The sequence below is a fragment of the Scophthalmus maximus genome, chromosome 13 (genome assembly GCF_022379125.1).
Source record: "Scophthalmus maximus strain ysfricsl-2021 chromosome 13, ASM2237912v1, whole genome shotgun sequence".
NCBI lineage: Eukaryota > Metazoa > Chordata > Actinopteri > Pleuronectiformes > Scophthalmidae > Scophthalmus > Scophthalmus maximus.
The window spans coordinates 12361555-12382145 of NC_061527.1; the positions used below are offsets into that span (position 1 = coordinate 12361555).

At 41.9% G+C, this 20591-nt stretch overlaps 2 protein-coding genes across 6 annotated transcripts in view; one reads left to right on the plus strand and one right to left on the minus strand.

Annotated features, from left to right (window-relative positions):
• The window catches only part of obscna (obscurin, cytoskeletal calmodulin and titin-interacting RhoGEF a), a 38481-nt gene extending 24074 nt beyond the window's left edge, over positions 1–14407 (plus strand). For both annotated transcript variants that reach the window (XM_035647984.2, XM_035647990.2), the window contains 33 exons: positions 25–126; positions 370–534; positions 644–802; positions 964–1141; positions 1313–1426; positions 1589–1756; positions 2391–2493; positions 2585–2714; positions 2824–2929; positions 4740–4848; positions 5055–5188; positions 5270–5382; positions 5728–5896; positions 6146–6233; positions 6340–6540; positions 6637–6697; positions 6782–6859; positions 6949–7121; positions 7222–7248; positions 7367–7519; positions 7970–8015; positions 8132–8209; positions 8330–10085; positions 10206–10337; positions 10433–10555; positions 10822–10989; positions 11186–11291; positions 11420–11659; positions 12217–12440; positions 12526–12540; positions 12785–12881; positions 13372–13521; positions 13680–14407. In XM_035647984.2, the coding sequence (XP_035503877.2) occupies positions 25–126; positions 370–534; positions 644–802; positions 964–1141; positions 1313–1426; positions 1589–1756; positions 2391–2493; positions 2585–2714; positions 2824–2929; positions 4740–4848; positions 5055–5188; positions 5270–5382; positions 5728–5896; positions 6146–6233; positions 6340–6540; positions 6637–6697; positions 6782–6859; positions 6949–7121; positions 7222–7248; positions 7367–7519; positions 7970–8015; positions 8132–8209; positions 8330–10085; positions 10206–10337; positions 10433–10555; positions 10822–10989; positions 11186–11291; positions 11420–11659; positions 12217–12440; positions 12526–12540; positions 12785–12881; positions 13372–13521; positions 13680–13860 (5847 nt within the window). In that variant the 3' untranslated portion in view covers positions 13861–14407. The remainder of the gene's footprint in view (positions 1–24; positions 127–369; positions 535–643; positions 803–963; positions 1142–1312; positions 1427–1588; positions 1757–2390; positions 2494–2584; positions 2715–2823; positions 2930–4739; positions 4849–5054; positions 5189–5269; positions 5383–5727; positions 5897–6145; positions 6234–6339; positions 6541–6636; positions 6698–6781; positions 6860–6948; positions 7122–7221; positions 7249–7366; positions 7520–7969; positions 8016–8131; positions 8210–8329; positions 10086–10205; positions 10338–10432; positions 10556–10821; positions 10990–11185; positions 11292–11419; positions 11660–12216; positions 12441–12525; positions 12541–12784; positions 12882–13371; positions 13522–13679) is intronic.
• A 5-nt stretch (positions 14408–14412) lies between these two features.
• Positions 14413–20057, minus strand: guk1b (guanylate kinase 1b). 4 transcript variants are annotated; one of them, XM_035647993.2, is made up of 9 exons: positions 19938–20057; positions 18575–18690; positions 18300–18341; positions 17847–17972; positions 16696–16792; positions 15869–16007; positions 15340–15424; positions 15186–15271; positions 14413–15053 (listed from the first exon to the last, which is right to left on the minus strand). In XM_035647993.2, exons 2-9 carry the CDS (start codon positions 18684–18686, stop codon positions 15024–15026), a joined length of 717 nt encoding a protein of 238 aa, XP_035503886.1. In that variant the 5' UTR covers positions 18687–18690; positions 19938–20057; the 3' UTR covers positions 14413–15023. The 4 variants fall into 4 exon arrangements, with proteins under 4 accessions (XP_035503886.1, XP_035503887.1, XP_035503885.1 ...); XM_035647994.2 differs by lacking the exon at positions 19938–20057 and adding an exon at positions 18850–18977; XM_035647992.1 differs by lacking the exon at positions 19938–20057 and adding an exon at positions 18827–18882.
• Positions 20058–20591: the final 534 nt, after the last annotated feature.

Here is a 20591-nt window from a genome sequence, read left to right on the forward strand (position 1 = left end):
ATATGTTGCTCATTTCACCATCAGGAGTTAGCAGAATCTGGTCAGCCTGACGCTCCTGTCATGGATGTCCTCACCTTCCTACAAAGACCAGTGGAGAGGATTCAAACCTACCAGGCCTTACTGAAGGTGGGCATACAGTTTCATTTACAAATGTGTCGACAACTTAATAGACTATATTATACACTAAATGTGTTTGTGTCTTTTATCTTGCAACTCACCATAAAACAGGAGTATTGCAGAGAAATGTGATGTGTTGGGACGTATATTTCATCCGAGCACATTTCAGAAATTACGCTTGCTCTGCTGTTACACACATTGCAGTTCCTTGCAGTGAATACTTCGGATGTAAATGCAAAATTTTATTGGCAGGAGTTGATCAAGAATAAAGCCAAAGGTGGTCAGAGCTGCTCTCTGTTAGAGGACGCCTTCTCCATGGTGTCCTGTCTACCCTGGAGGTCCGACAACCTGCACCAGGTGTCCCTCATCGAAAACTACCCTGCTCCTCTAACTGCCCTGGGCGAGCCCGTGCGACAGGTATCTCCAGATGACTGACAAGGGTTCATTTTAAACTCCAGGTCAGGCTCTTGGCCTGATATGAGCATCCAAAGTCATATGATCTTCGCTTGCCTTGTCGTCCATCCAGGGAGTCTTCACAGTGTGGGAGGAATCTCCAGAAATCAAGACAGCCTCTAGAGGGCATCAGAGACAAGTCTTCCTCTTCAAGGAATGTATTGTGCTGTGCAAACTGAAAAGAGACATGCGCATGAACAGTGTCACCTACACCTTCAAGAACAAAATGAAGGTAGCATCTGTGCTCCTCAATTTCTTACTAAGTCTACATGTGTACATGATGCAATACAAAAAATTAACTTCAGTACGACAGTTGGTCCCATGTAATAGCAATTACTGTACTACTGTGCCTTTTCACTCGTCTTTCTCATACTCACTTTCGTGATTTCCCAGTTGAATGACGTGGAAATCAAGGAGACTGTGGGTGGAGACGAAAGGTCATGGGGGTTGTGGCATGAGCACAGGGGCTCAGTACGGAGGTACACGCTTCAGGGCCGCTCCACACTGGCTAAACTCCCCTGGCTCAAGGACATGAGGGAGCTTCAGCAACGCTCCAGTCTGCCCACTAACTGTAAGTAAATGTGCACACCAGGTAAACTTTGACTACCGATTATAAAATGAACCAGTATTTGTCCTTTCCCTCTCTCAGACTTGTCAATGGTTGCGTTGTTTTTATTTCATGTTATAGCAAATTGTTTCACCAAATGCTTCATGTGAACTTTTTGTTTGTGCGCCTCTACAGGTCCGCCAGTGTTTGAGTCAGCGCTGTCTGACTGCACAACAAAGATAGGTCAGACTATTAAACTGACATGCAAGGTCAAAGGATCGCCCAAACCAGTGGTCAGCTGGCTTAAAGGTCAGAAAAGGCTTTTTGAATTAGATATAAACATACTTTTAATCGTGTTTTTTCATATATCTTAAAAATATCATTAATTAATTTTTGCACTTGTACACTGTAGCATCAAAACAACAAGTCATGATTGCACAGCAGTGACTATGGTGACTGTCTACTTCTCAGATGGCCTTCCTCTGGAGGACGACCCCCGTCATATCACCACAGTGGACCGGTCAGGCAACTGCAGTCTCGTCCTGGACAGTCTCACTGCAGACGACTCCGGACAGTACACATGCTACGCTACCAGCGCCATGGGCACTGCTGGTACTCTGGCTACGGTTGTGGTGCAGGGTGAGTCTGTGGATGCAGCTGAGTCACTTGAGTCGTCTGTTTGTGGATGAATGTTCTGTCACACAGTTTCACATGACAGATCTGAGAACTCATGATTTATTTCATAATCTTAGTGCTGTCACTAAAGTTACTATTACTTCAACTTCTACAAGCACAAAAACTGCCAATATCACTGCTATACTAATTCTACTATTAATAGTACATTTAGAACTTTACTTTTGCTCAAGTTGCTAGATCGTTGTACTGCTATTATGCAACATTTGCATTGTGCCATTTTGATATAGTAAGGATACACACTTACTATTAATGTCACTATTATTACTATAATTGCAACTGGGGTTTATAAAACTAATCATAATCCTGATGTGTTTACTATTGATAATATTACTGTGAATGCTTTCACTCCTGCAGGGTGACTTATTCTACTTCTGTTACAAATACAAGGGCTGCTGTTATTAGTATTGTGACTGCGACATCTTTGATCTACCTGTACAACTACTATTGTTGCTATAATGACTAATGCTTCTCATATAGCCATTACCTCTATAACTACCATTCTTCGTCAATTTCTTATTATAGGGATACAGGTGACAATTTAATATACTTTTCTTAAATTGAATGTTGCTGTCTGCAGCTCCACCCAGATTTGTGAGTCGTCTGGAGAGTGCCTGTCTGATAGAAGGAGATGATATCCTGTTCACTTGTTCCACACTCAGTACTCCTTTACCACGAATCAGGTATGGAGAAAAAAAGATGTACTGTGACCACAGTGGTTGTATTTGATTATTTTTGCTCATTGTGTATATTAAACACATCCATCTTCCATAGGTGGTTAAAAGACGGCAGAGAGTTGACCAACCAACAAAAACATTCGATCGTGAATGATGCTCGGAGTGGAATCTTGTGTCTGACGGTCATCTGTGCAACAGAGGCCGATATTGGACAGTATGAGTGCGAGGTATAAATCCCATATCCATAAAACCTACAATGTATTAGGATAATTAGCACCATCAGTATCAGTGATCTTCTTTCAGGGTACAGTATGTGAAATGTTTTGTTTTGTTTAGCTCTGGAATGAGTTTGGCTGCATCAAGTGTAAGGCAGGTCTTTGCCCAGCGTATGTGCCACCGACTGACAATGAGAACGATCAACCGCAGGACTTGCCTCCCAAAGGTAGGAATGGCAGAGCAGCTGCAGGTAAATATCCTCCACACATGGTGGAAACCAGTGACAGGATTTTCATGTGGTTGATCCACACGTCCACTGAGTCAGTTGGGTTTGACGAGGGATGGAGCACATGCCATTGTCCAGTTTTACTTCAGATCCAGTCACATCACATCATGTTACATCTCTTCATTCCTCAACGAACTACAACAATTGGCATCAGTTTCCACTTTCAACCTCTACCACTCATCCATTCAATCAAATTGACACCATTGTGAGAGTTTTATTTTTAATTTTCCCCATTTTCCATTTCACACACACACACACACTCACATCATGAATAGTTCCAACTACCATACCAGTTGTCACTAGATCCCCTCGGGTTATGGCAAAGAATCCCACCTGTAGATTAATTCCTAACAGATGAAACGAAAGAAAAGTAATAAAATGTAAATTCACAACCATTAACTGCGTTATGTTGGTATTTCTAGAATATTAAAAGTCTATAAATACATTTTAAATTTTTCCATATCCATTTGCCACCTCACTGCAGGTGAAAGCTAATGCATATGTCATAAGTAAAGACTGTCTGTGTCTCTGCCGAATGCAAGTGTCGGTGGTTAACTTCTCTCCCAGACTCGTGAAATGACCTTAGCTTCACCAAACCAATACTTAACCATAACCGAATACACATAACCATTTCTAACCTTTGCTCTTTAGTCCTGAATTTGTCACAACTCACTCCATCTGTTGTATCAACTAGTGATTAGACTAAGGCACTACCATAACTACAGTATCTTTAACCACATCAAACTAATATTTTATTTGCCATAAAGCAATGGGATCTTGTTGCAACTATTCAACATAAACACCATACCTTGTTTTGCCCAGCATTTCTCTCACCCATAAAAGAAAATTCATATATTTATTATATGGAATGATTACATTTTTTTTCCCATCATGTTTCTTCCTTCCACACAGGGCATGTGTTGATCATTTTCCTCCATTAGACTCATGTTGTCATCCAAAAGTCAGTCCAGCCACTGAGGTGCCTTAACTAACTAGTAATTTAAATATATAGATAGTAAGTATTGCTAGTGTCCTGTTTTATTCAGTGATTTTCAACCTATACTAGTATCTGTTAATTTACAGTTACTGTTACTATCACAGAGTGTCAGCACTAGAATAATAAAGTAAACCATACAATTCAGATAAATTAAATTAAAGTGCTATAAGATGTTGATATAAAATCTGCTGTAAGTTTGATATACAATATACTTTTTATGGACATTAAAATGATCTCTCTCACATTTTCTTTGCCATTCTTTTTGCCATTGTTCATAACCTACATGTTTTTCCATCTTCCCTCAACTAGTCCTAAAGAAGGAAGTTCCTCACATGGACCGTTTCATCGTTCCATCGCAAATCATCATTGTCATGATAACAAATAACCACTCAACATTCCCCTTTTTCCTCTTGCCAAAGCATGCCAAGCTAACTCTTCACTCCTACGAACACAAGATGGTCATGTGCTGGGCAGGTGTTGCCTTTAAGCCCATGCAGGAGTGGGCATGCGCCCACGTCCTGTTGATGTGGTGCTTTAGTGGGGTTAAACTCTCAAGTCTCAAGGTAAGAAATACAATAAAACTGCTCATGGTACAAAAGGTAATGTACTTTTCCCCCTTTTCTTTTCCATTTTTTCCGTATACATACATTAAAGTCAAAGCCAAGTGAGAATTCCTTTAAACATAGAAAATATTATGTTATATTAAGTCTGCGATCCTCAAATTCCTGGTGAGTGGTATTTTGGTTTTGCTAGATGCAGACTCGGAGGGCTGGTCCACTGCCTTTGTGAAGAAATGGTTGCAAACGGATTTCAGTCCCACCTCAATTGCCAAGATGCTTTTCCCTCCTGGATCCCAAGAACAGTAAGTTAATGATTGACATAAAATATGTATATATTGACCTTCCTTTTCAATTGACAATTGAAATTAGGTTCTGGATGATAAAAAAAAAGTATGGAATGAAGTCGTTTTGAAAAATATTGAATATATAAATGTTACTTTACATCATTGTGACAGATCAATAGTATTTAATAATAAACGTTTACTTTCTATCCACTGTTTTTCTCCAGAGCAGAGTGTCGTACTGAAGAGACTGTTCCTGCCACCACCCCCGTGGATCAGGTGGTTCAGCAGCCTCTGTGTTACCTGGAGGAAGTGGAAGAGGAGATTTACATCTCAGAACCAATGCAGGATATTACAGATGGTATTCTACAGAGTATACATAACAGTATATAACTTCTATCAAATGTAGTAATCTCACCAAGTGATCTAATTTCTTGTTCAGCTCCTCCCTCTGTCCAGGTACCCACTGAAGACCTGTGTGTAGAGCCCGGCCAACAAGCTACATTTACTGCCATCATCACAGGGCGACCTGCTCCTCAGATACAGTGGTACAAGGTAGGAGCACAGATTAGTGGTTTCCATATGCGATTGGTTTTAAGATTTTGTAATTATGCAGTTCACGGAATGCGAAAAATCACAGTCCTGCAGTTCAAGATGTCATTGTTTGACAATTTTCAGGATTATGTACAAAGTTACTGAATAGTTCTAAACCGGTCTGTCTCCACCAAGAACTTTTTTGGCTCCATTTCCACTCGTCATACTCACATTGTGACAGTTGGTTGCAAGGGCTCATCACATTTTTTTAAGAGGTTGCAATATAAACAATGTGACCAAAGTTTACTGATAAGAACGGATGGCAGCAATCCCTTTTAAAACCTCACTCTTACTCTGTGATTGGAGGATGAAGAGGAGCTTGCAGCCAATGAGAATGTGGAGATCGTACAGCATGGTGCCCGCTGCTCACTGACCATAGCGTGCTCCGAGGGTGAGGACAGTGGCATATACACCTGCTTCGCCTACAATAACTCCGGCCATGATTCATGCCAGGCTCAACTTACCGTGGAGGAAGGTGAGACTTGACAGAATTCCCCGTTGAACGCGACCTTTGGCAAAACGTTGCCATGGGTTATTGGTCAATTTATCTTTATCATAAAGCATGTCAGATAAATGTATTGTTGTCAGTCTCTCTAGTAGACCAGTAAACTGAATAACGTAACAACCAACTTCAAAGCAAGAAACTTTAATCAGCGGTGCGTTGAATGTTGTCAGTCTGTGTGTGATCGACCACCTTTACTCACAGGCTCTGGTCTCTCTACAGGCCCACTGGAGTGTCAGGAGAGAGAGGTGGAGCTAGGGAAGAGGAGGAAGTTATTCTCTGTATATGATGTCCATGAGGAAATTGGAAGGTGAACCTTGCATTACATATATCTACATATTGTAGTCGGTGCCAGTGGTTCTAATGCCGTTTCTAAGAACATACGACATGACTGCCCTAATCTTTCTCTGTTTTAGGGGAACATTCGGGGTAGTGAAGCGTGTCGTCCACAGGAGGACATGTGAGGTCTTTGCTGCCAAGTTCCTGCCTCAGCGGAGCAGCACTCGGACGAGGTCCTTCCAGGAGAGAGACTTGCTCTCCCGCCTGGCTCATCCCAGGGTGGCCTGTCTGCTGGACTTCTTTTGCACCAGACGCACACTTGTGCTGATCACAGAAATGTATCCTCCCCGTTAAATATTACAATATGGTCACTGCTTCTTCCTTACCGGGGTTTGATTTCTGTTTGGCTAAGAGTTCTTTAACACCATTTCTAGTTGCTGTTCTCATGGACTTCTGGACCATTTGTTACTGAGAGGATCCGTCTCAGAGAGAGAGGTACAAGCTTACATCTATTCCCTACAAGACAAATATGCAAATATTATGCATGGCTCTTGACTAATATTCTACATCTTATTTCAGGTTCAGTCATACATTCAGCAAATCCTTGAAGGTCTTGGCCACATTCACAGCATGAACATCATGCATCTGGACATTAAAGTGAGGTTTCATGTCCAATTGACATTGCGTAATTGACTGTTGCATTATTGTGCGAGTCTTAACACAATTTTTATCTATGCTTCCTTCAGCCTGATAATATCCTAATGGTGTATCCGCCCCGAGATGAGATTAAGATCTGTGATTTTGGCTTTTGCCAAGAAATAGATGCATCCAGACACCAGTACAGCATGTTTGGTACACCTGAGTTCGTTGCACCTGAGATTGTTCACCAAGAACCCGTCACTGTGGCCACTGATATTTGGTGAGTCATCTGGAAAACTTATTTACATCAAACCATGAATAACTTTAGATTAGAACAAAAAAAAATGTGTTACATTAATATCTCTTATTCTCTCTGTCAGGGCTGTGGGTGTTATTGCCTATCTGTGGTATGTGTCATGCATTTCTGATAATATTCTTAAAAACCTAAATGTACAGTATGTCAAAAAACTGTGACACATGAGTTTCCATAGCTATTTGCATCAGGCTTGATCTTTATCTTGACAGTCTGGTGTGTCGCTGCCCTTTTGTGGGTCAGACGGACCGTGCAACACTTCTGAGAGTGGGGGAGGGGACCCTGAACTGGGACGCCCCTGATGTCACCACCAGGAGCCCTGAGGCCCAGAATTTTCTCCACCTGGTCCTTCAGCCAGATCCAGAGTAGGGAACCTGTTTTATCATGAGTGAGGCCACTTTATGATGACCATGTGATGACACATACCAAAATATTAATACCAATCAAACATATTTTCCTGTAAACCTTGTTCAAATAACAAATTAACCTATGTCATGTGACATGTGATCATAAAGGAGTCTTTAATAATCAATGATACGAATGACAATTCTGATTACTCAAATCAAATATTGAATTAATGCAAAACAAAATTCAAAAAGACGTGTACGTATTCCTAGTCTCCTCTTTCGCATGACAGGCAGACATTTTATTCAATACTAATATCAAAGATATTACTCATAGTAACATGAGTTTTCACATAGCTGCAGTGATGAAGTGGCTTACTCAGGTTGCCATGACACCCTGACAACACTGTTAGTTGTGGTTCCAGGTGCAACTTGCACATGTCTGAGCACTTCCAATTTTCCTTTACCTAGGAAGCGACCATCTGCCTTTGAGTGCTTGAGTCATGAATGGTTCGAGGTGAGAGGAAACACGACACAATAGGTGTTTGAATGAAGCTTTATTGTATTAAAAAAAACATACTAGTGTGACTTAGGAACATAACTTAACAAACAAACCTATGTAAATGTGTTCAGGATGAAAATGCAGGAGAAGACACTGATGAAATCAACACAAAGACGTTGAAAGTATTTATCTCAAAAACAAAATGGCAGGTAAGTTGCCTCTCTAGTATCATTTAATGAAACTATCTCATGCTCTTGGAGTTTAACATGACTACCTGTCATATCATTTATTTTTGTCTTGAGCATTATGTTTCCCCTGTATCTTCCCAGCGTTCTTTGACTTGTATTGGGTCAGTTCTCACATTGAGGCCCGTCCCTGAGCTGCTGGACGCTCCTCTCAGAGAGACTGCGGTGACGGTGCCTCGTGAGCTCCACGAACACAGCAGCACCTCTCCGAGCAGTGGCTCGTCATCCGAGTACGATGAAGCTGATTCTTGGGACTTTTTTCAGCACTACAGCCCGACCGAGGAGGAGGAGGAGGAGGAGGAGGAGACAGAAGAGGAGTATGATCCTGTAGTGGAGAGAGCACAGATCCCTGAGCCTTTTGCCAAACTCCACCTTGGTGCAGAGGAGGAGGAGGATGAGGAGGAATTGACATTAGGGGAGGAAGAGGATGAGGAGATGGTAGAAAGGAGGAGTGTTTTAGAGCGGAGTATGAGCAGGCAGTCAGGTGCGTCATCAGATGCCTCATACCAACAGACACCTCAGAGGGAGCGTAGGTTCAGCAAGGACAGCAGTCCCTCTCTCCACCTATCTGATTGGGATGAGGGTTCAGGAAGTGACGGAGGTCGTATCCCTCGGGGCAGCGTCATCCGAAGCACTTTCTATAGCACCTCTCAACAGCTTTCACCCATGTCGGCGAGACACATGTCATTACGGGACAAATTCCAGGCCAAAAAGCAGGAGCGAGGCCGCAAACCACTCAGAAGAAGCTTTTCAGGACGCCTCAATGAGCCTCTTATTGAATATGTGGAAGATGAGACAGAAACTAACCGCAGTCAAAGACGGGGATCTATCCAGCCCACAATACAGAAATCCTGTTCCTTTGACAGTGGAGTTGGTCTTGCCCACGGCAACGTACCCCCTCACAGGAGGAGCAGGTCCCTTGATGGGTATTCACGCCGGTCTCCCAGCTCACCTAAGCGCACAATGCCAGGTGAAGACGAAGGTTCTCAAAGTCTAAAGGAAGATTTCACAGATGATGAAGTGGCAGGAGGAAACTTGTTGGCCATCCCCAGTCCACGTCGACCTTCAAGAAGAAGAGGGTCCATCGCTCCTGGGACTCGCACACTGGGCGGAACATCTGTTCCCTCGAACTTCCTGGCTGGAGACAGAAGGAGCAGCAGACTGGATCAGGAACAGACAGAGGCGGGAAATACTTTTGTTGGCTCCCAGGGGTCTCTGGCTGAATCATTTATTCTGGAGCAAGGTGGCTCAGAGTCTTCAAGCAGACTCGGCTCCTATGAGGAGCTGAGTCATGGACAACTGAGAGGAAGTAACAGATCAGGAGAGAGTGAAGAGTACGATGATCAGCAGGACCCTCTGATTTCATCGTCCCCCTGCTCATTCCAAGAAGTCAAACCCAGAGGCTCATTTCCCCAGGCACCACCTCGTAACCGCACCCGCTCCAACCCAAACATAAACAGCAGAGGCCAGCCCGGCCCCTCGCTGACGCCGAGCCCCAGCCCCAGCCTCTCTTCTCTCCAGGCTCCAGAGAGGCCTCCCAGGTCCAGGGACAAGAAGGAAGGCTGCGGCCTCCAGAGGCATGCATCCGCTCCAGCTCTGGAAGCCCGACCGCCCACAGGAAAGTCGCCCAAGCTCGGACTGCTGAGGATCTTCCGCAGGCAGTCTTGGACCGGCCATTCATACTCTCATCTGGAGAACACGGAGTTAGGACCCACATTAGGAGAGATCATGAAGCCTGATACACCCACCATGTCTCTGAGGAAGAAAATGAGAGCTTCAGCCTCTAGCCTGACCAAGCTTTTTTCCAGATCTTCCAGTAAGGAAGATGTGAGTAAAGGAGGTGAGTTATGAAGTAGCGTTCATATTAAGAAAAATAAGTAAAAACATAATATGTAGTACTGTAGATTTTATCCAACCTAATGTATTTTCCTTCTGGTGTTGTTTTTTTCCATTATAACAGGTCCAATTGTGAAAGGATCAGCTTCCCTCAAACCTGAAAAGGAGCATAGCACTACTGGTCTTGAGAGTCCAAAAAAGAGGACCTCTAAAATCTTGCCTTCTTTCAAAATACCCAGATTCAAAAAGACAAAAGGTAGTGAACAAGCCACACTCTGGGTGATAATGAATTTCCTGAAATAATTATATCGTCGTTTAGCTATAAGGCTGTTTCTGTATGTTTGTTTCCAGATCTGTCAGTCCGTCCCAACAAAGCTGACGTGCTCCAGTTGGACGGAGGTGGAGTCCTGTTGGTTTGGAGACCAGTAAAGTCGAGTGACCCTGTTACTTACTGTGTGCAGTACTGCACAGATGGTGAGATGATGTATTTTTGGACGTGTATATATATCGCATCAGACACGTTTAGTGTCATGTTTGAAAAAAAAACTCACTCTATACTTTTCAGTCACCATTTAGATCATTACAATTTCAAGTCCAATAGTATGACTTTTTGGGCTTTGTGCACTAGTCTTCAAGTTGATTTAAAATTTATATTTTCTACAATATCACTAATATCATCATTACAATGGGCAGTAAGTGTGGAGTTCACAGTTAGTCTCATGGGTGGTGTGTCTGTGCAGGTGGGGGGTGGAAGGTCCTGTCAGAGGAGGTGACGGACAGCTGCCATGTGGTGAAGGACTTACCAAGAGGAGTGTCATATGTGTTCAGGGTGGGCTGCATCACCAAGTCAGGAGCAGGACCTTTCAGTGATGCGTCAGCGCCTGTTGTCATGGCAACTCACCCCGAAGGCGAGAAAAATACTCTCAAACATTTGTGTTGCATATATAAAGTTTCATAATTATTTCAGTGGTTCATTTTTCATATATCTAGTGTTTCAGATCAGTGAACACACATATTGTAAATGTAGTGGGACTTCACAGAGTGTTTAAAGCAAGTACATGCAGGGATATAACATTGTCACTTCTATTTACTTTTCTGTTATAGAGACTCACATCTCTCTCGTCCAGACTGAAACCTTGGGGTCGAAGGTCACTAGATCAGAGGGACAAACAACACAAAAGAACTTCAGCTTCCTCTCTGAGATCAACAGGTGGGATTTGCTGCTTGTTGAGGGTCACAAGTGCCTGGAAACCAGTCCCATCATGCATTGTCTTGTCTCCCATCATGTCCCAGTCACCAGTTTTTTACCTCTCCATCCTTTGCTGTTGTCTCCCCTAGGGGACGGTTCAGCGTTATAACCCTGTGCAGGGATGTTGAGACCAGCCAGGTGTTTGCTGCCAAGATCACCCCGTACAAGGCAGAGCAGAGGCAGTTGGTGCTGAGGGAGTACCAGCTGCTGAAGAGGCTTCACCATCCACACTTGGTGCAGCTGCACACGGCCTACATCACCTCCTTTTACCTGGTGTTAGTGGAGGAGCTTTGTCCCGGCAAGGAGCTGCTCTACAGTCTGGCTGGGAGGTAACACAGGGAGCATGTTTCTTTATACACAGAGCAATGATCCTTTCTTTTGGGTGGGGTAGGGGGGATGCAGGAACAGTATACTCCATCCATGCAAACATCAAAGATGTTTTATGCTGGTGACGTGACTGTTTTGATGCGTCGGCCTGTCTAACATTTCCGGAACAAATTCTGTCTTCAACCATCTGCCATGTTGTCATTAAAGTCTAGTTTGTCTGGATATTTTGGGCTTTATAAGCATGATTTCCTCATGACTGTGGTGAGCCCTCATCCTCCGGTCTTGTGAAAACATTAGGTGGTAACTTGTGTTACAGATAATCATTTGTGTCCTCTTAATGGGTTATTTGGGTGTGATTTTAAAAATAATCCACACAAACCAAGGTAAATTGAGTAGGTATTACAGAGCTAAACCAAATTCACACTTAACTAGTCAATGTAAAGTCTTTTTTCAGACTTACTGTGTGTCTACAAGATTATGTTCATGCAGCCTGTAGCCATTAGTGGCAACGCATTACAAACCATAAGTTAAGCTCAAGAAACGTGTCCCGTTCTTTCAGAGATCTGTATGCAGAAGCTCATGTTGCAGAGCTGCTGGTTCAGATTCTGAGTGCAGTCGACTACCTTCACAGTCGTCGGATCATCCACCTGGACCTGAAGTCCGACAACATGCTAGTGGATGATTGCAACCACTTGAAGATTGTGGACTTTGGGACCGCTCAGTCCTTCACACCTGGACAGCCCCTCACCGTCGAACACATTGAAGGCCTGTCGGAGAGCAAAGGTACAGTTGTATTTCTTGTAAAGCTTTCCTTGTTGTTGTCTTCTTTCTAATATACTAAACCTTTGACTGTCATGGCCTTCAACAGACTGCCGCAGCAAAGGTACACATTCTTTAAGGACGAATGGATTGATGGATGGAATAACCTAACTTCATCCACCTCAGCTGATCCTAGCTACCATAACCTAACAAACCCAAGTCCATTCTACTTTTGTTTTTTTAACAAATTCTTTCTGATTTGAGTCATTTTCTTGATTACAGAAAATTAAGCATGTGAGTGCAGGTGGCATTGCCAGTAACATCACAATTCTTTAAGAACAATGTCCTGTGTCTGTCTGTTTTGTCAGTTTATATTGTCCTTCCTAAAGCTCCGGAAATCCTGGAGGGTCAGGGCGTCGGGCCTGAAACTGATGTTTGGGCTGTTGGAGTTCTGTCATTCATCATGTAAGTAGAAACATACAGGCGGATCAGTTCCATATACTAAGTTTTTACAGCTTTACAGATTAAATTTTTCTGAGTGTTCCATCTGTAAATTAATTTTTTTAAATTATATTCTATAGTATATTATGACTCTCTCAATATTTGAAGTAGATGTTCGCCCAGGGCGCCACACAAGCTACAACCGCCACTGATTCAAAATTATGAACCACTCTTATTTGAAGGAAATTGGCTCTTTTTCTGGAGGAGGTAATGGCTGGTAATTTCTGACTCTTTCTCGAACTATCAGATTTATTTTTCTTCAATGTGGCCCTAAAATTGAATATTTTATAATATTTCTATATTCTTTTAGGTTTGTTGTAGGCTTATTTATTCAACCCATGAAAGTTATGAGTTGTTTAAATCCCTGGATTATGAAATGTTAAACTTCTTTATCAAAACATACTGTGTTGTTTTGTCGTTGTTGTTTTCTTCATGTAATTCCTTTCTACACCAGGCTGAGTGCCGACAGCCCGTTCCATGCCGAGCTCAGCTGGGAGCAAGACAGAAACATCAAGAAGGGGAAGATCCAGTTTGGACGCTGTTACCCTGGTCTGTCAGAGGGAGCCTTAACCTTCATGAAGAGCAGCCTGAATAACAAATCCTGGTAAGAATTTATGTTTGAATATGGTCTGCATGAGTGTAAATTAATGAAACATACAGAACGTCATGCTTTGTGTTTTTATCTATCTGACACAAAACAAACAAAAAATGATCAATGTGCATAATCAAATATGATAAACGTAACAAAATTTAATTTTGTAGGGGGAGACCCACTGCAGCTGAGTGTCTACAGAACCCATGGTTGCGTGCTCACCGGGCCCCTCACAAAGTGCGACACTCCAAGTTGTGTTTCTCCACAGACAAGCTCAAAGATTACCTGAAGCAGAAGGAGGAGAAACGAGAGCTGGTCCGCACCAAGCTCCAAGGTCCCTTCTTCCAGTAAAGAAAAAGAAAAAAAGGGAATTTTCTTTCACCAGCAGGTTTTCCTAAATAATATGCAGCCTTAGAACCACCATGTTTCATTTCAGCTGTTTTGTCAGACTTTTGAATTCATTTCAATGTCCTCTGGTTATGAACATGTGATGCGTCTTAATGAGTTTTCAAAAAAATGTTTCTTATTTATTTGGTTGTACATGCGAGTGCTGTGGCTTTTTGTCTGCTTTTATTTATTTAAGTTTATGCACCGAGTGCGAACTGTTTGTTCGCCTTGTGACATGAGGAACAGTTGTTTTGCTCCCCAGTATCAAACAGCTGCACGTGTTTGGTCTGACAGTAAAAAAGAAAATGTCTGCCACAAACAGGAAGCAGATATTTTTCTAATTATTTTATTTAAATCTTTACATGTTAAGCTTGCAATGTATAAATGGGGGAACTGATTAGCAATATGGTTTTTATTGGAAGCTTCTAAGTTACATGTTGATAATATATTGGGTCAGCAACCCACCTGAATGACGTAGTGAATGAAAGATCTATTAAACAGCACAGAAGTCTGTCATCGTTCTCACATTCTTTATTCAGCCTCACACACACACATACACGCAAATATTTTAAAGGTCACATACACAATGACCTTATTCAGATCTCCATGTAAATTTTTGAATAATATGCAGCATGTGAGCACATCTGAGTATATTTTAATAAAGTCATCAATATATATCAGCGTGACTTTAATTTTACACTTGGCTATGAGTAAATGTAACTCCACAATATTAAAATTCAACAGAACACAGTACAACTACTTTCTAAACTATTTTGCGATGAGTGCAGTTGGTGCTGTCCGGTGATGCTGACGTGTATGACACACGTGTGGAATAGATGCAAATGTTGCTCTGGATTTGACACCTGGGAGAAATATATGGGTTGGGACTTTCATAACTAGATATTGACCATTAACTGCTCTAAATCTAACACAAACCTCCCATTCTCTATGAATCCAGAGCCCTCTTTTCCCTCTGAGCATTGTCTCATGCGGCAGGTAAAAGAAAAACACACCTCTCCTCCGATTGGATTTTATTGTGTGTTTGCGGTCAGTGGAGACGGAGTCGCTCAGGCCAAGTGTTGCTTTAGTTTCTTCAGCAGCAGAAAGACTGAGTCACTGTTTCCTTGTTATTTGGCCTCCTGAACTTTTTGGATTTCCTGTATAAAGAGAGATGAGGAACATATTTGCTAGTAAACTAATGGTCTTGTCCAGAGCATCATGAGAGTCTACTGTATTCTACAGTGTCTATCAGTATTTGTGATATAAATAGGAGACTTTTTTGTACTCACCTCATTGAGGATATCTTTCAGCTCCTCGTAGGCCCTCTCTAAGTCATCATTGATGATAACAACATCAAACACTCCTGGCTCCTTACCTAGGAAGAAGAGGGGAATCAGCCTCAACAGTCGTCTCCATTTCAAAATCGGGTTTTGAGAAACTTACTGTGCTCCATATCAATGCGTGCTGCCTCCAGACGTTTCAATAGACTCTCCTCCGTTTCTGTCTGCCTGTCCCTCAGACGTTTTTCCTGATAAATACAATAGAGCAAAACTTTATTTTTGGCGCGACCGCTGCTCCGTGACAAAACAATACAGCGGTTAAATGATGACAAAATGACTGCAGATATTTAGTTTGACCAAAAAGTATTAAACACATTCTGCACAAGATAGGATACAGTTCAAGATTCAAGAAGATTCAAGAACTTTATTGTATGTGTGCACTTTTATAACCAACAATTCTAATTAGAATTGTTGGTTATAGTGATCAACAAAGGGATAATTAAATATGCAAATATGAAAAAAGCACCTATATAATTAACAAAATGAACAAAAAAAGTATCAAAAAAAGAAAAACTAGTTGAGGTAACGAGAGAGGAATAATGTTAATGACAGTAAACAAAATCTGAAAAGTGCAGACATGGAAATACTGTAATATTTTATATGAATTAAAATAAATAAAGTTGGTCATTTACTAGGATGTCCATGGATGGAGGCTGGATGGAGATATAGATGGGGTTCAGGTCAGTCTCTTTAATCCTCCTCACCCCCTGGATGTCCACATCAAGGATGCAGATTAGGTTCCTGGCCAGCACGTCCTCTACAGCAGCTTTACTGGAGACACGGTGAAGTGTTTTAACTCCAACACAAATCCACCAATTTGAAATAAACAAGACTTCACAATGTCCCGACAACCGACACTATGTCCACACATGGACTGAATGTGTAATAATATAAATGTGTGCTCCTCACATGTATTGACTATAATGACTAAGGTAAGAGGATCACTGGATAGATCCAGACTCCTCAGCCTGGCGTGCATGTGTGTGTGTGTGTTTGTGTGATCTTCAGGATGAGAGGAAGAGATTAAGCGTGACACACAAGGTGCTGAGCTGCAGCGCTGCTCTTTTTGACCTAATGGAGGTTAAAGCTCCATCTGTCACCAGACTATTATATATCCTCCCGATCCCTGTGACCCAGTCTCACAGTGTTGTCTTATAAAAGGCAGCCAACTCAATTTCTGTTGAATCAAATTTGACTGATATGCATGACACTGATATTCCATTGGCTTATTGTGTTTTCACACATATCGACTCTGTATATTTTGATTCTCCACAGAGTGTAAAAGCTTCTGAAACATAATTTAGACCTTTAAAAACCTGAAAAATCTCAGTTTCTTTTAGGCAGGTAAAAGTCAGTGAAATGAAATATACAGTATATATATAAATAATATAATTATGCAGATGCGATTGATTGACATGGACAAGAATATGGTGACATTCATTCAGAGACGCAAATTTACCTTGTTCCGTACATGTTGCCGGAAAACTCTGCATTCTCAATGAATTCGCCCTGGTTGATGCCCTCCTCCATGGCCTCTCTCGTTGTGAAGTGGTAGTCTGTAAGATTCAACATTAACATTTAATGTAGCTGTGCCATTGTAATTTACACAATGGAAAGAAATTGTGGTTAAGTGAAGGATGACGCCAATTTTATAACAAATCTTCATCACAGCCGGACTAAAATAAAACACAGAGAATTAACCCTAACGTGTATAGCTCCCTGCGTTATAATTTTCTTTCATAGCTGATAGTGTGTTTAAGTGCATGATGCTCTCCTCTGAGCTAAATTTGAAATTGGGTTGCAACTGCAACAAAAAAACTGACACTCATGAAGCATGCAGAAATTAGGATGCTCTTTGGTTCAAATATTTTCTCAACATGCCATTAGTATAACTGTAACAGAGCACATACACACACATGTTGCCCACACCAGATCCATAAGCTTAAATCTTCACAACATCAAAACCTCTCGAGATCTAAAACATAAGATTCTTTTTAGACAACATGTTACTACTACTGCCACCACTAACAGCCACTGTGATAGAACACGATCATTAGCATAAGAAATGTGAAGGCGTCTGCTCAGACTGACGTAACAATATGAAGTGAGGAACAGGAAGTGAAAACAGAGTGGATTTTAAACATTACTTAGAAAAACTGCTGTACATTCAATATTTCTATGTGAGATCAAAAGTGAGAAAAATCGACTCTTGTGTCATTCAAATGACGTCACTCAAATGACGTCACTCAAATGACGTCACTCAAATGCACGTGCTGCATCGTTGTCCTGTGATGCTAATGGTTGGTTGCAAATCATCAGTGCTCTTTCAGCCGCGGTGGTAAATGGGACGGTCGAACTTCACTGGACGGGAAATGGGAACTACTACTGAGGCAGCACAGGGGGCTATTTTCAAAAACTTTTTACTCCAAAGTGTCGTCTGTCTGAGCCTGATTCAGATCATTCAATGATTCTTTGTTTTGGGTTTTTTTATCGCACAAACTTGCTCCTATGACTCCAATGAGAGCTTGCCAGGATGATGAAAGTAACCCCCTCTCCCTTTGCCTTAACAGAAAAGACGATCAGTCTGATCAGGAATCACACCAGGGTCACCTTTCTCTGTGGTTTCTGATTCGTTTGGACATGAAAATGAGGTGGACATTTCTAAGTCTTCACAGGATAAGACGTCTGCTACGGGCAGTAAAGTAGCCCCCAGAAGCATGGGGAGAATGTTCAGCCCTATGGAGAAAGCAAAAAAGGCACAGACAGAGGTTTATCCCCTTAAATCACGAGGAGCTATACTGTACATGGAGGACAAAACCATGTGTGCAGTTCACTTGGGAGTAAGAAGTGTTCGTGGACCATGCAGGGGAGGGAGGCTGGGAAAAGGTGGTGTAGGAAAAAAAGTAGAGAGGTGTATCATCAAAAACTCTATGAAATATGCTTTTATCACAGCTCTGCAGATTAAATTCCAAGCCCATAGGACAGCTGCTTGGTGAATCACGAAGCGTTACGCTCCTACTGCAGTCTAAAAACTGTCTCCGTCATGAGCCAGAACTACTGTACCTTTGCCATCTTCCTCTCCCGGTCGAGGGTTTCTTGTCGTGTCTGTAAGGAGAGGGTTTCAACATTCGATTACATTTAGACATAAATCAAGAGGCATTTTGCTTCTGAAAGATATTGAAGTTGAGATTGCTGCAAGAACCCCACTCTCTGTGTTACAAGATGTACAGATGGAGCAGACAGATCTACAGGCCAGTGAAGCATCAGACACAGTGATTCCTGTCCCACTTCCTCCTCAGACAGGTGGAAGCCAGTCGCCAGCTGGCACACTAACGTACGTGACACGCTGAATCCAAAGACGCCTTCGTGTTCCTTCATCAGCCTCTTCATCAGAGTGCTCTTCCCCGCTCCGGAGGGGCCGCTCAGCACCACGGGCCTCAGTCCTGACATGGTTCTGACACAGACGGACACAGACAGGGAGACAGAGTTAGCTCAGGTTTGTGCCAGACGCAGATTAAAAGCAGATCTTACGTGCCGGAGGACATCCAGCATTAAAGATGTACGTGGCAGCCATTTCTAGAGTAACATACAGGGAATAGTACAGTGTCCACACCATAGTTCCCTGGAGGTGAACGACCTTTCTTCCTTTACATTTCTACTGCAGTGCTGCTGCAGCTCACCATCTCTCCTGTCCACTGGTCTATGGCGCAGACAGACTAATCCTCCGAGCCAAGCTTCTCTCAACCACTGACACCGTGACACTGGAAACATCCCAGCATGCACAAGACCTTTGCTCCTGTATTATGGTTCTGGCTTTAATCTCCAGTAATAATGAATTGACACTTGGGTCCTATTCCCTTAATTAAAATATTAAAACATGTCGGTGTCCTAATTGCTGACTCTTTAGACAGCCAGAGGCCCCCGGGTGTTAATGTTGAGGATGCTTGTTAATGAAGTCGTGGCCGGTCAGACAGCAGGATTAATTGGATCTGGGCCAGGCAGCACAAAGAGACCTGCTGGACAGGTGGTCCGCTTACTGCTGCGCTAAGAGAGGAGGATGTTGCAGGACCCTTCTGGAATCACTTTATTTAAAATCACTTTATTATCTAAAGTTTGTGCAGTCCAAAAAAAAAATTCAAATCAACTTTCACATTAATATATGGCTTACATGTTAAAGTAACAATAATAATTTTAATTATAATTACAGACAAATATTATAACTATGTGAATTAAGCAATTTTGCATGTTTTTTGTTTTTTTAACTTTCGATACTTAAATGACATGTTTCTGTTTCTCTTTGATGGGGGGTTTACTTTTAACTTTTGTAATCGTGTGATTACAAAATTCCTCACCTCCCCTCAAAGCCAATGACGGAACTTTTGTACATTTAGATTTTATAAATGATAGGAATGTATATAGATTTTAATAATTTTAGGATATTTCATGAAACACATTTTCCCTCTTGTCATGGAAGTGTGTCAAATGAATATGATGAATCTGCAGAATAACTTTCTTCCCCCATAGTGCGAAACAAGCGTCATGTCCTGCACGAGAACTCAGCTTCAACAGCCGTCTTTTGCATTAAGTCATTTATGTCAGTGTCTATTTCAGTGTTTAAAATGTTTTTCAAGTAAATGTGGTAAATTAATAAAAACATACTTTTGCATCACCAGGTTTTAACAAGTAAAAATTCCATCTTACCTTTTCTCACAGAGCCTGAATCGTCTGTGTTGTCAAGCTGTTCATTCGCAGATGATTCTTCAGCAAGGCTTCTTAATGGACAGTGCGTGTGTGTGTGTGTGTGTGTGTGTGTGTGTGTATCACACTGAAGCAGCTCACTGTCACTCTGAATTACCACCACCTCCCTTCAGGAACCCATCACGTGTTTCCATGCTGGCTTGTTTTTGTCCACACAGTTCACACAGTGAACTCACAGGACGTGGATTTTCATGAACAAATGATATCCAATCCATATTGCTGCAGTGGAATGTTTTGTAAAAACTGGTGATTTGTTTCCACTAAGACTCGAGAGAGTTGTTGTTGCTGAAGAACCAGATTTTGAAGTTTGTCTTTGAAGTGAAAGGCCAGGTCAAGGTCAAGGACGTAAAAGTAATTCATACCAATATTTCTGCAATGATAGTCAAACAACAAAGGTTGTTTGGACATATACAGTATAGGTCTGGAACAATTCATAATTTTATAGTTATTTATCCCAGATAGTTAAGTTTTGTTTAGACATTTCCATACTCGGAAGCTGCACATGAGCGATGGAAATGAGATAAAGCGTTCGCTCTGCTCTTTTACTTTTCCCCACTTATGGAGCAACATTATAAAATTAGCGGGGAAAAAAGACCT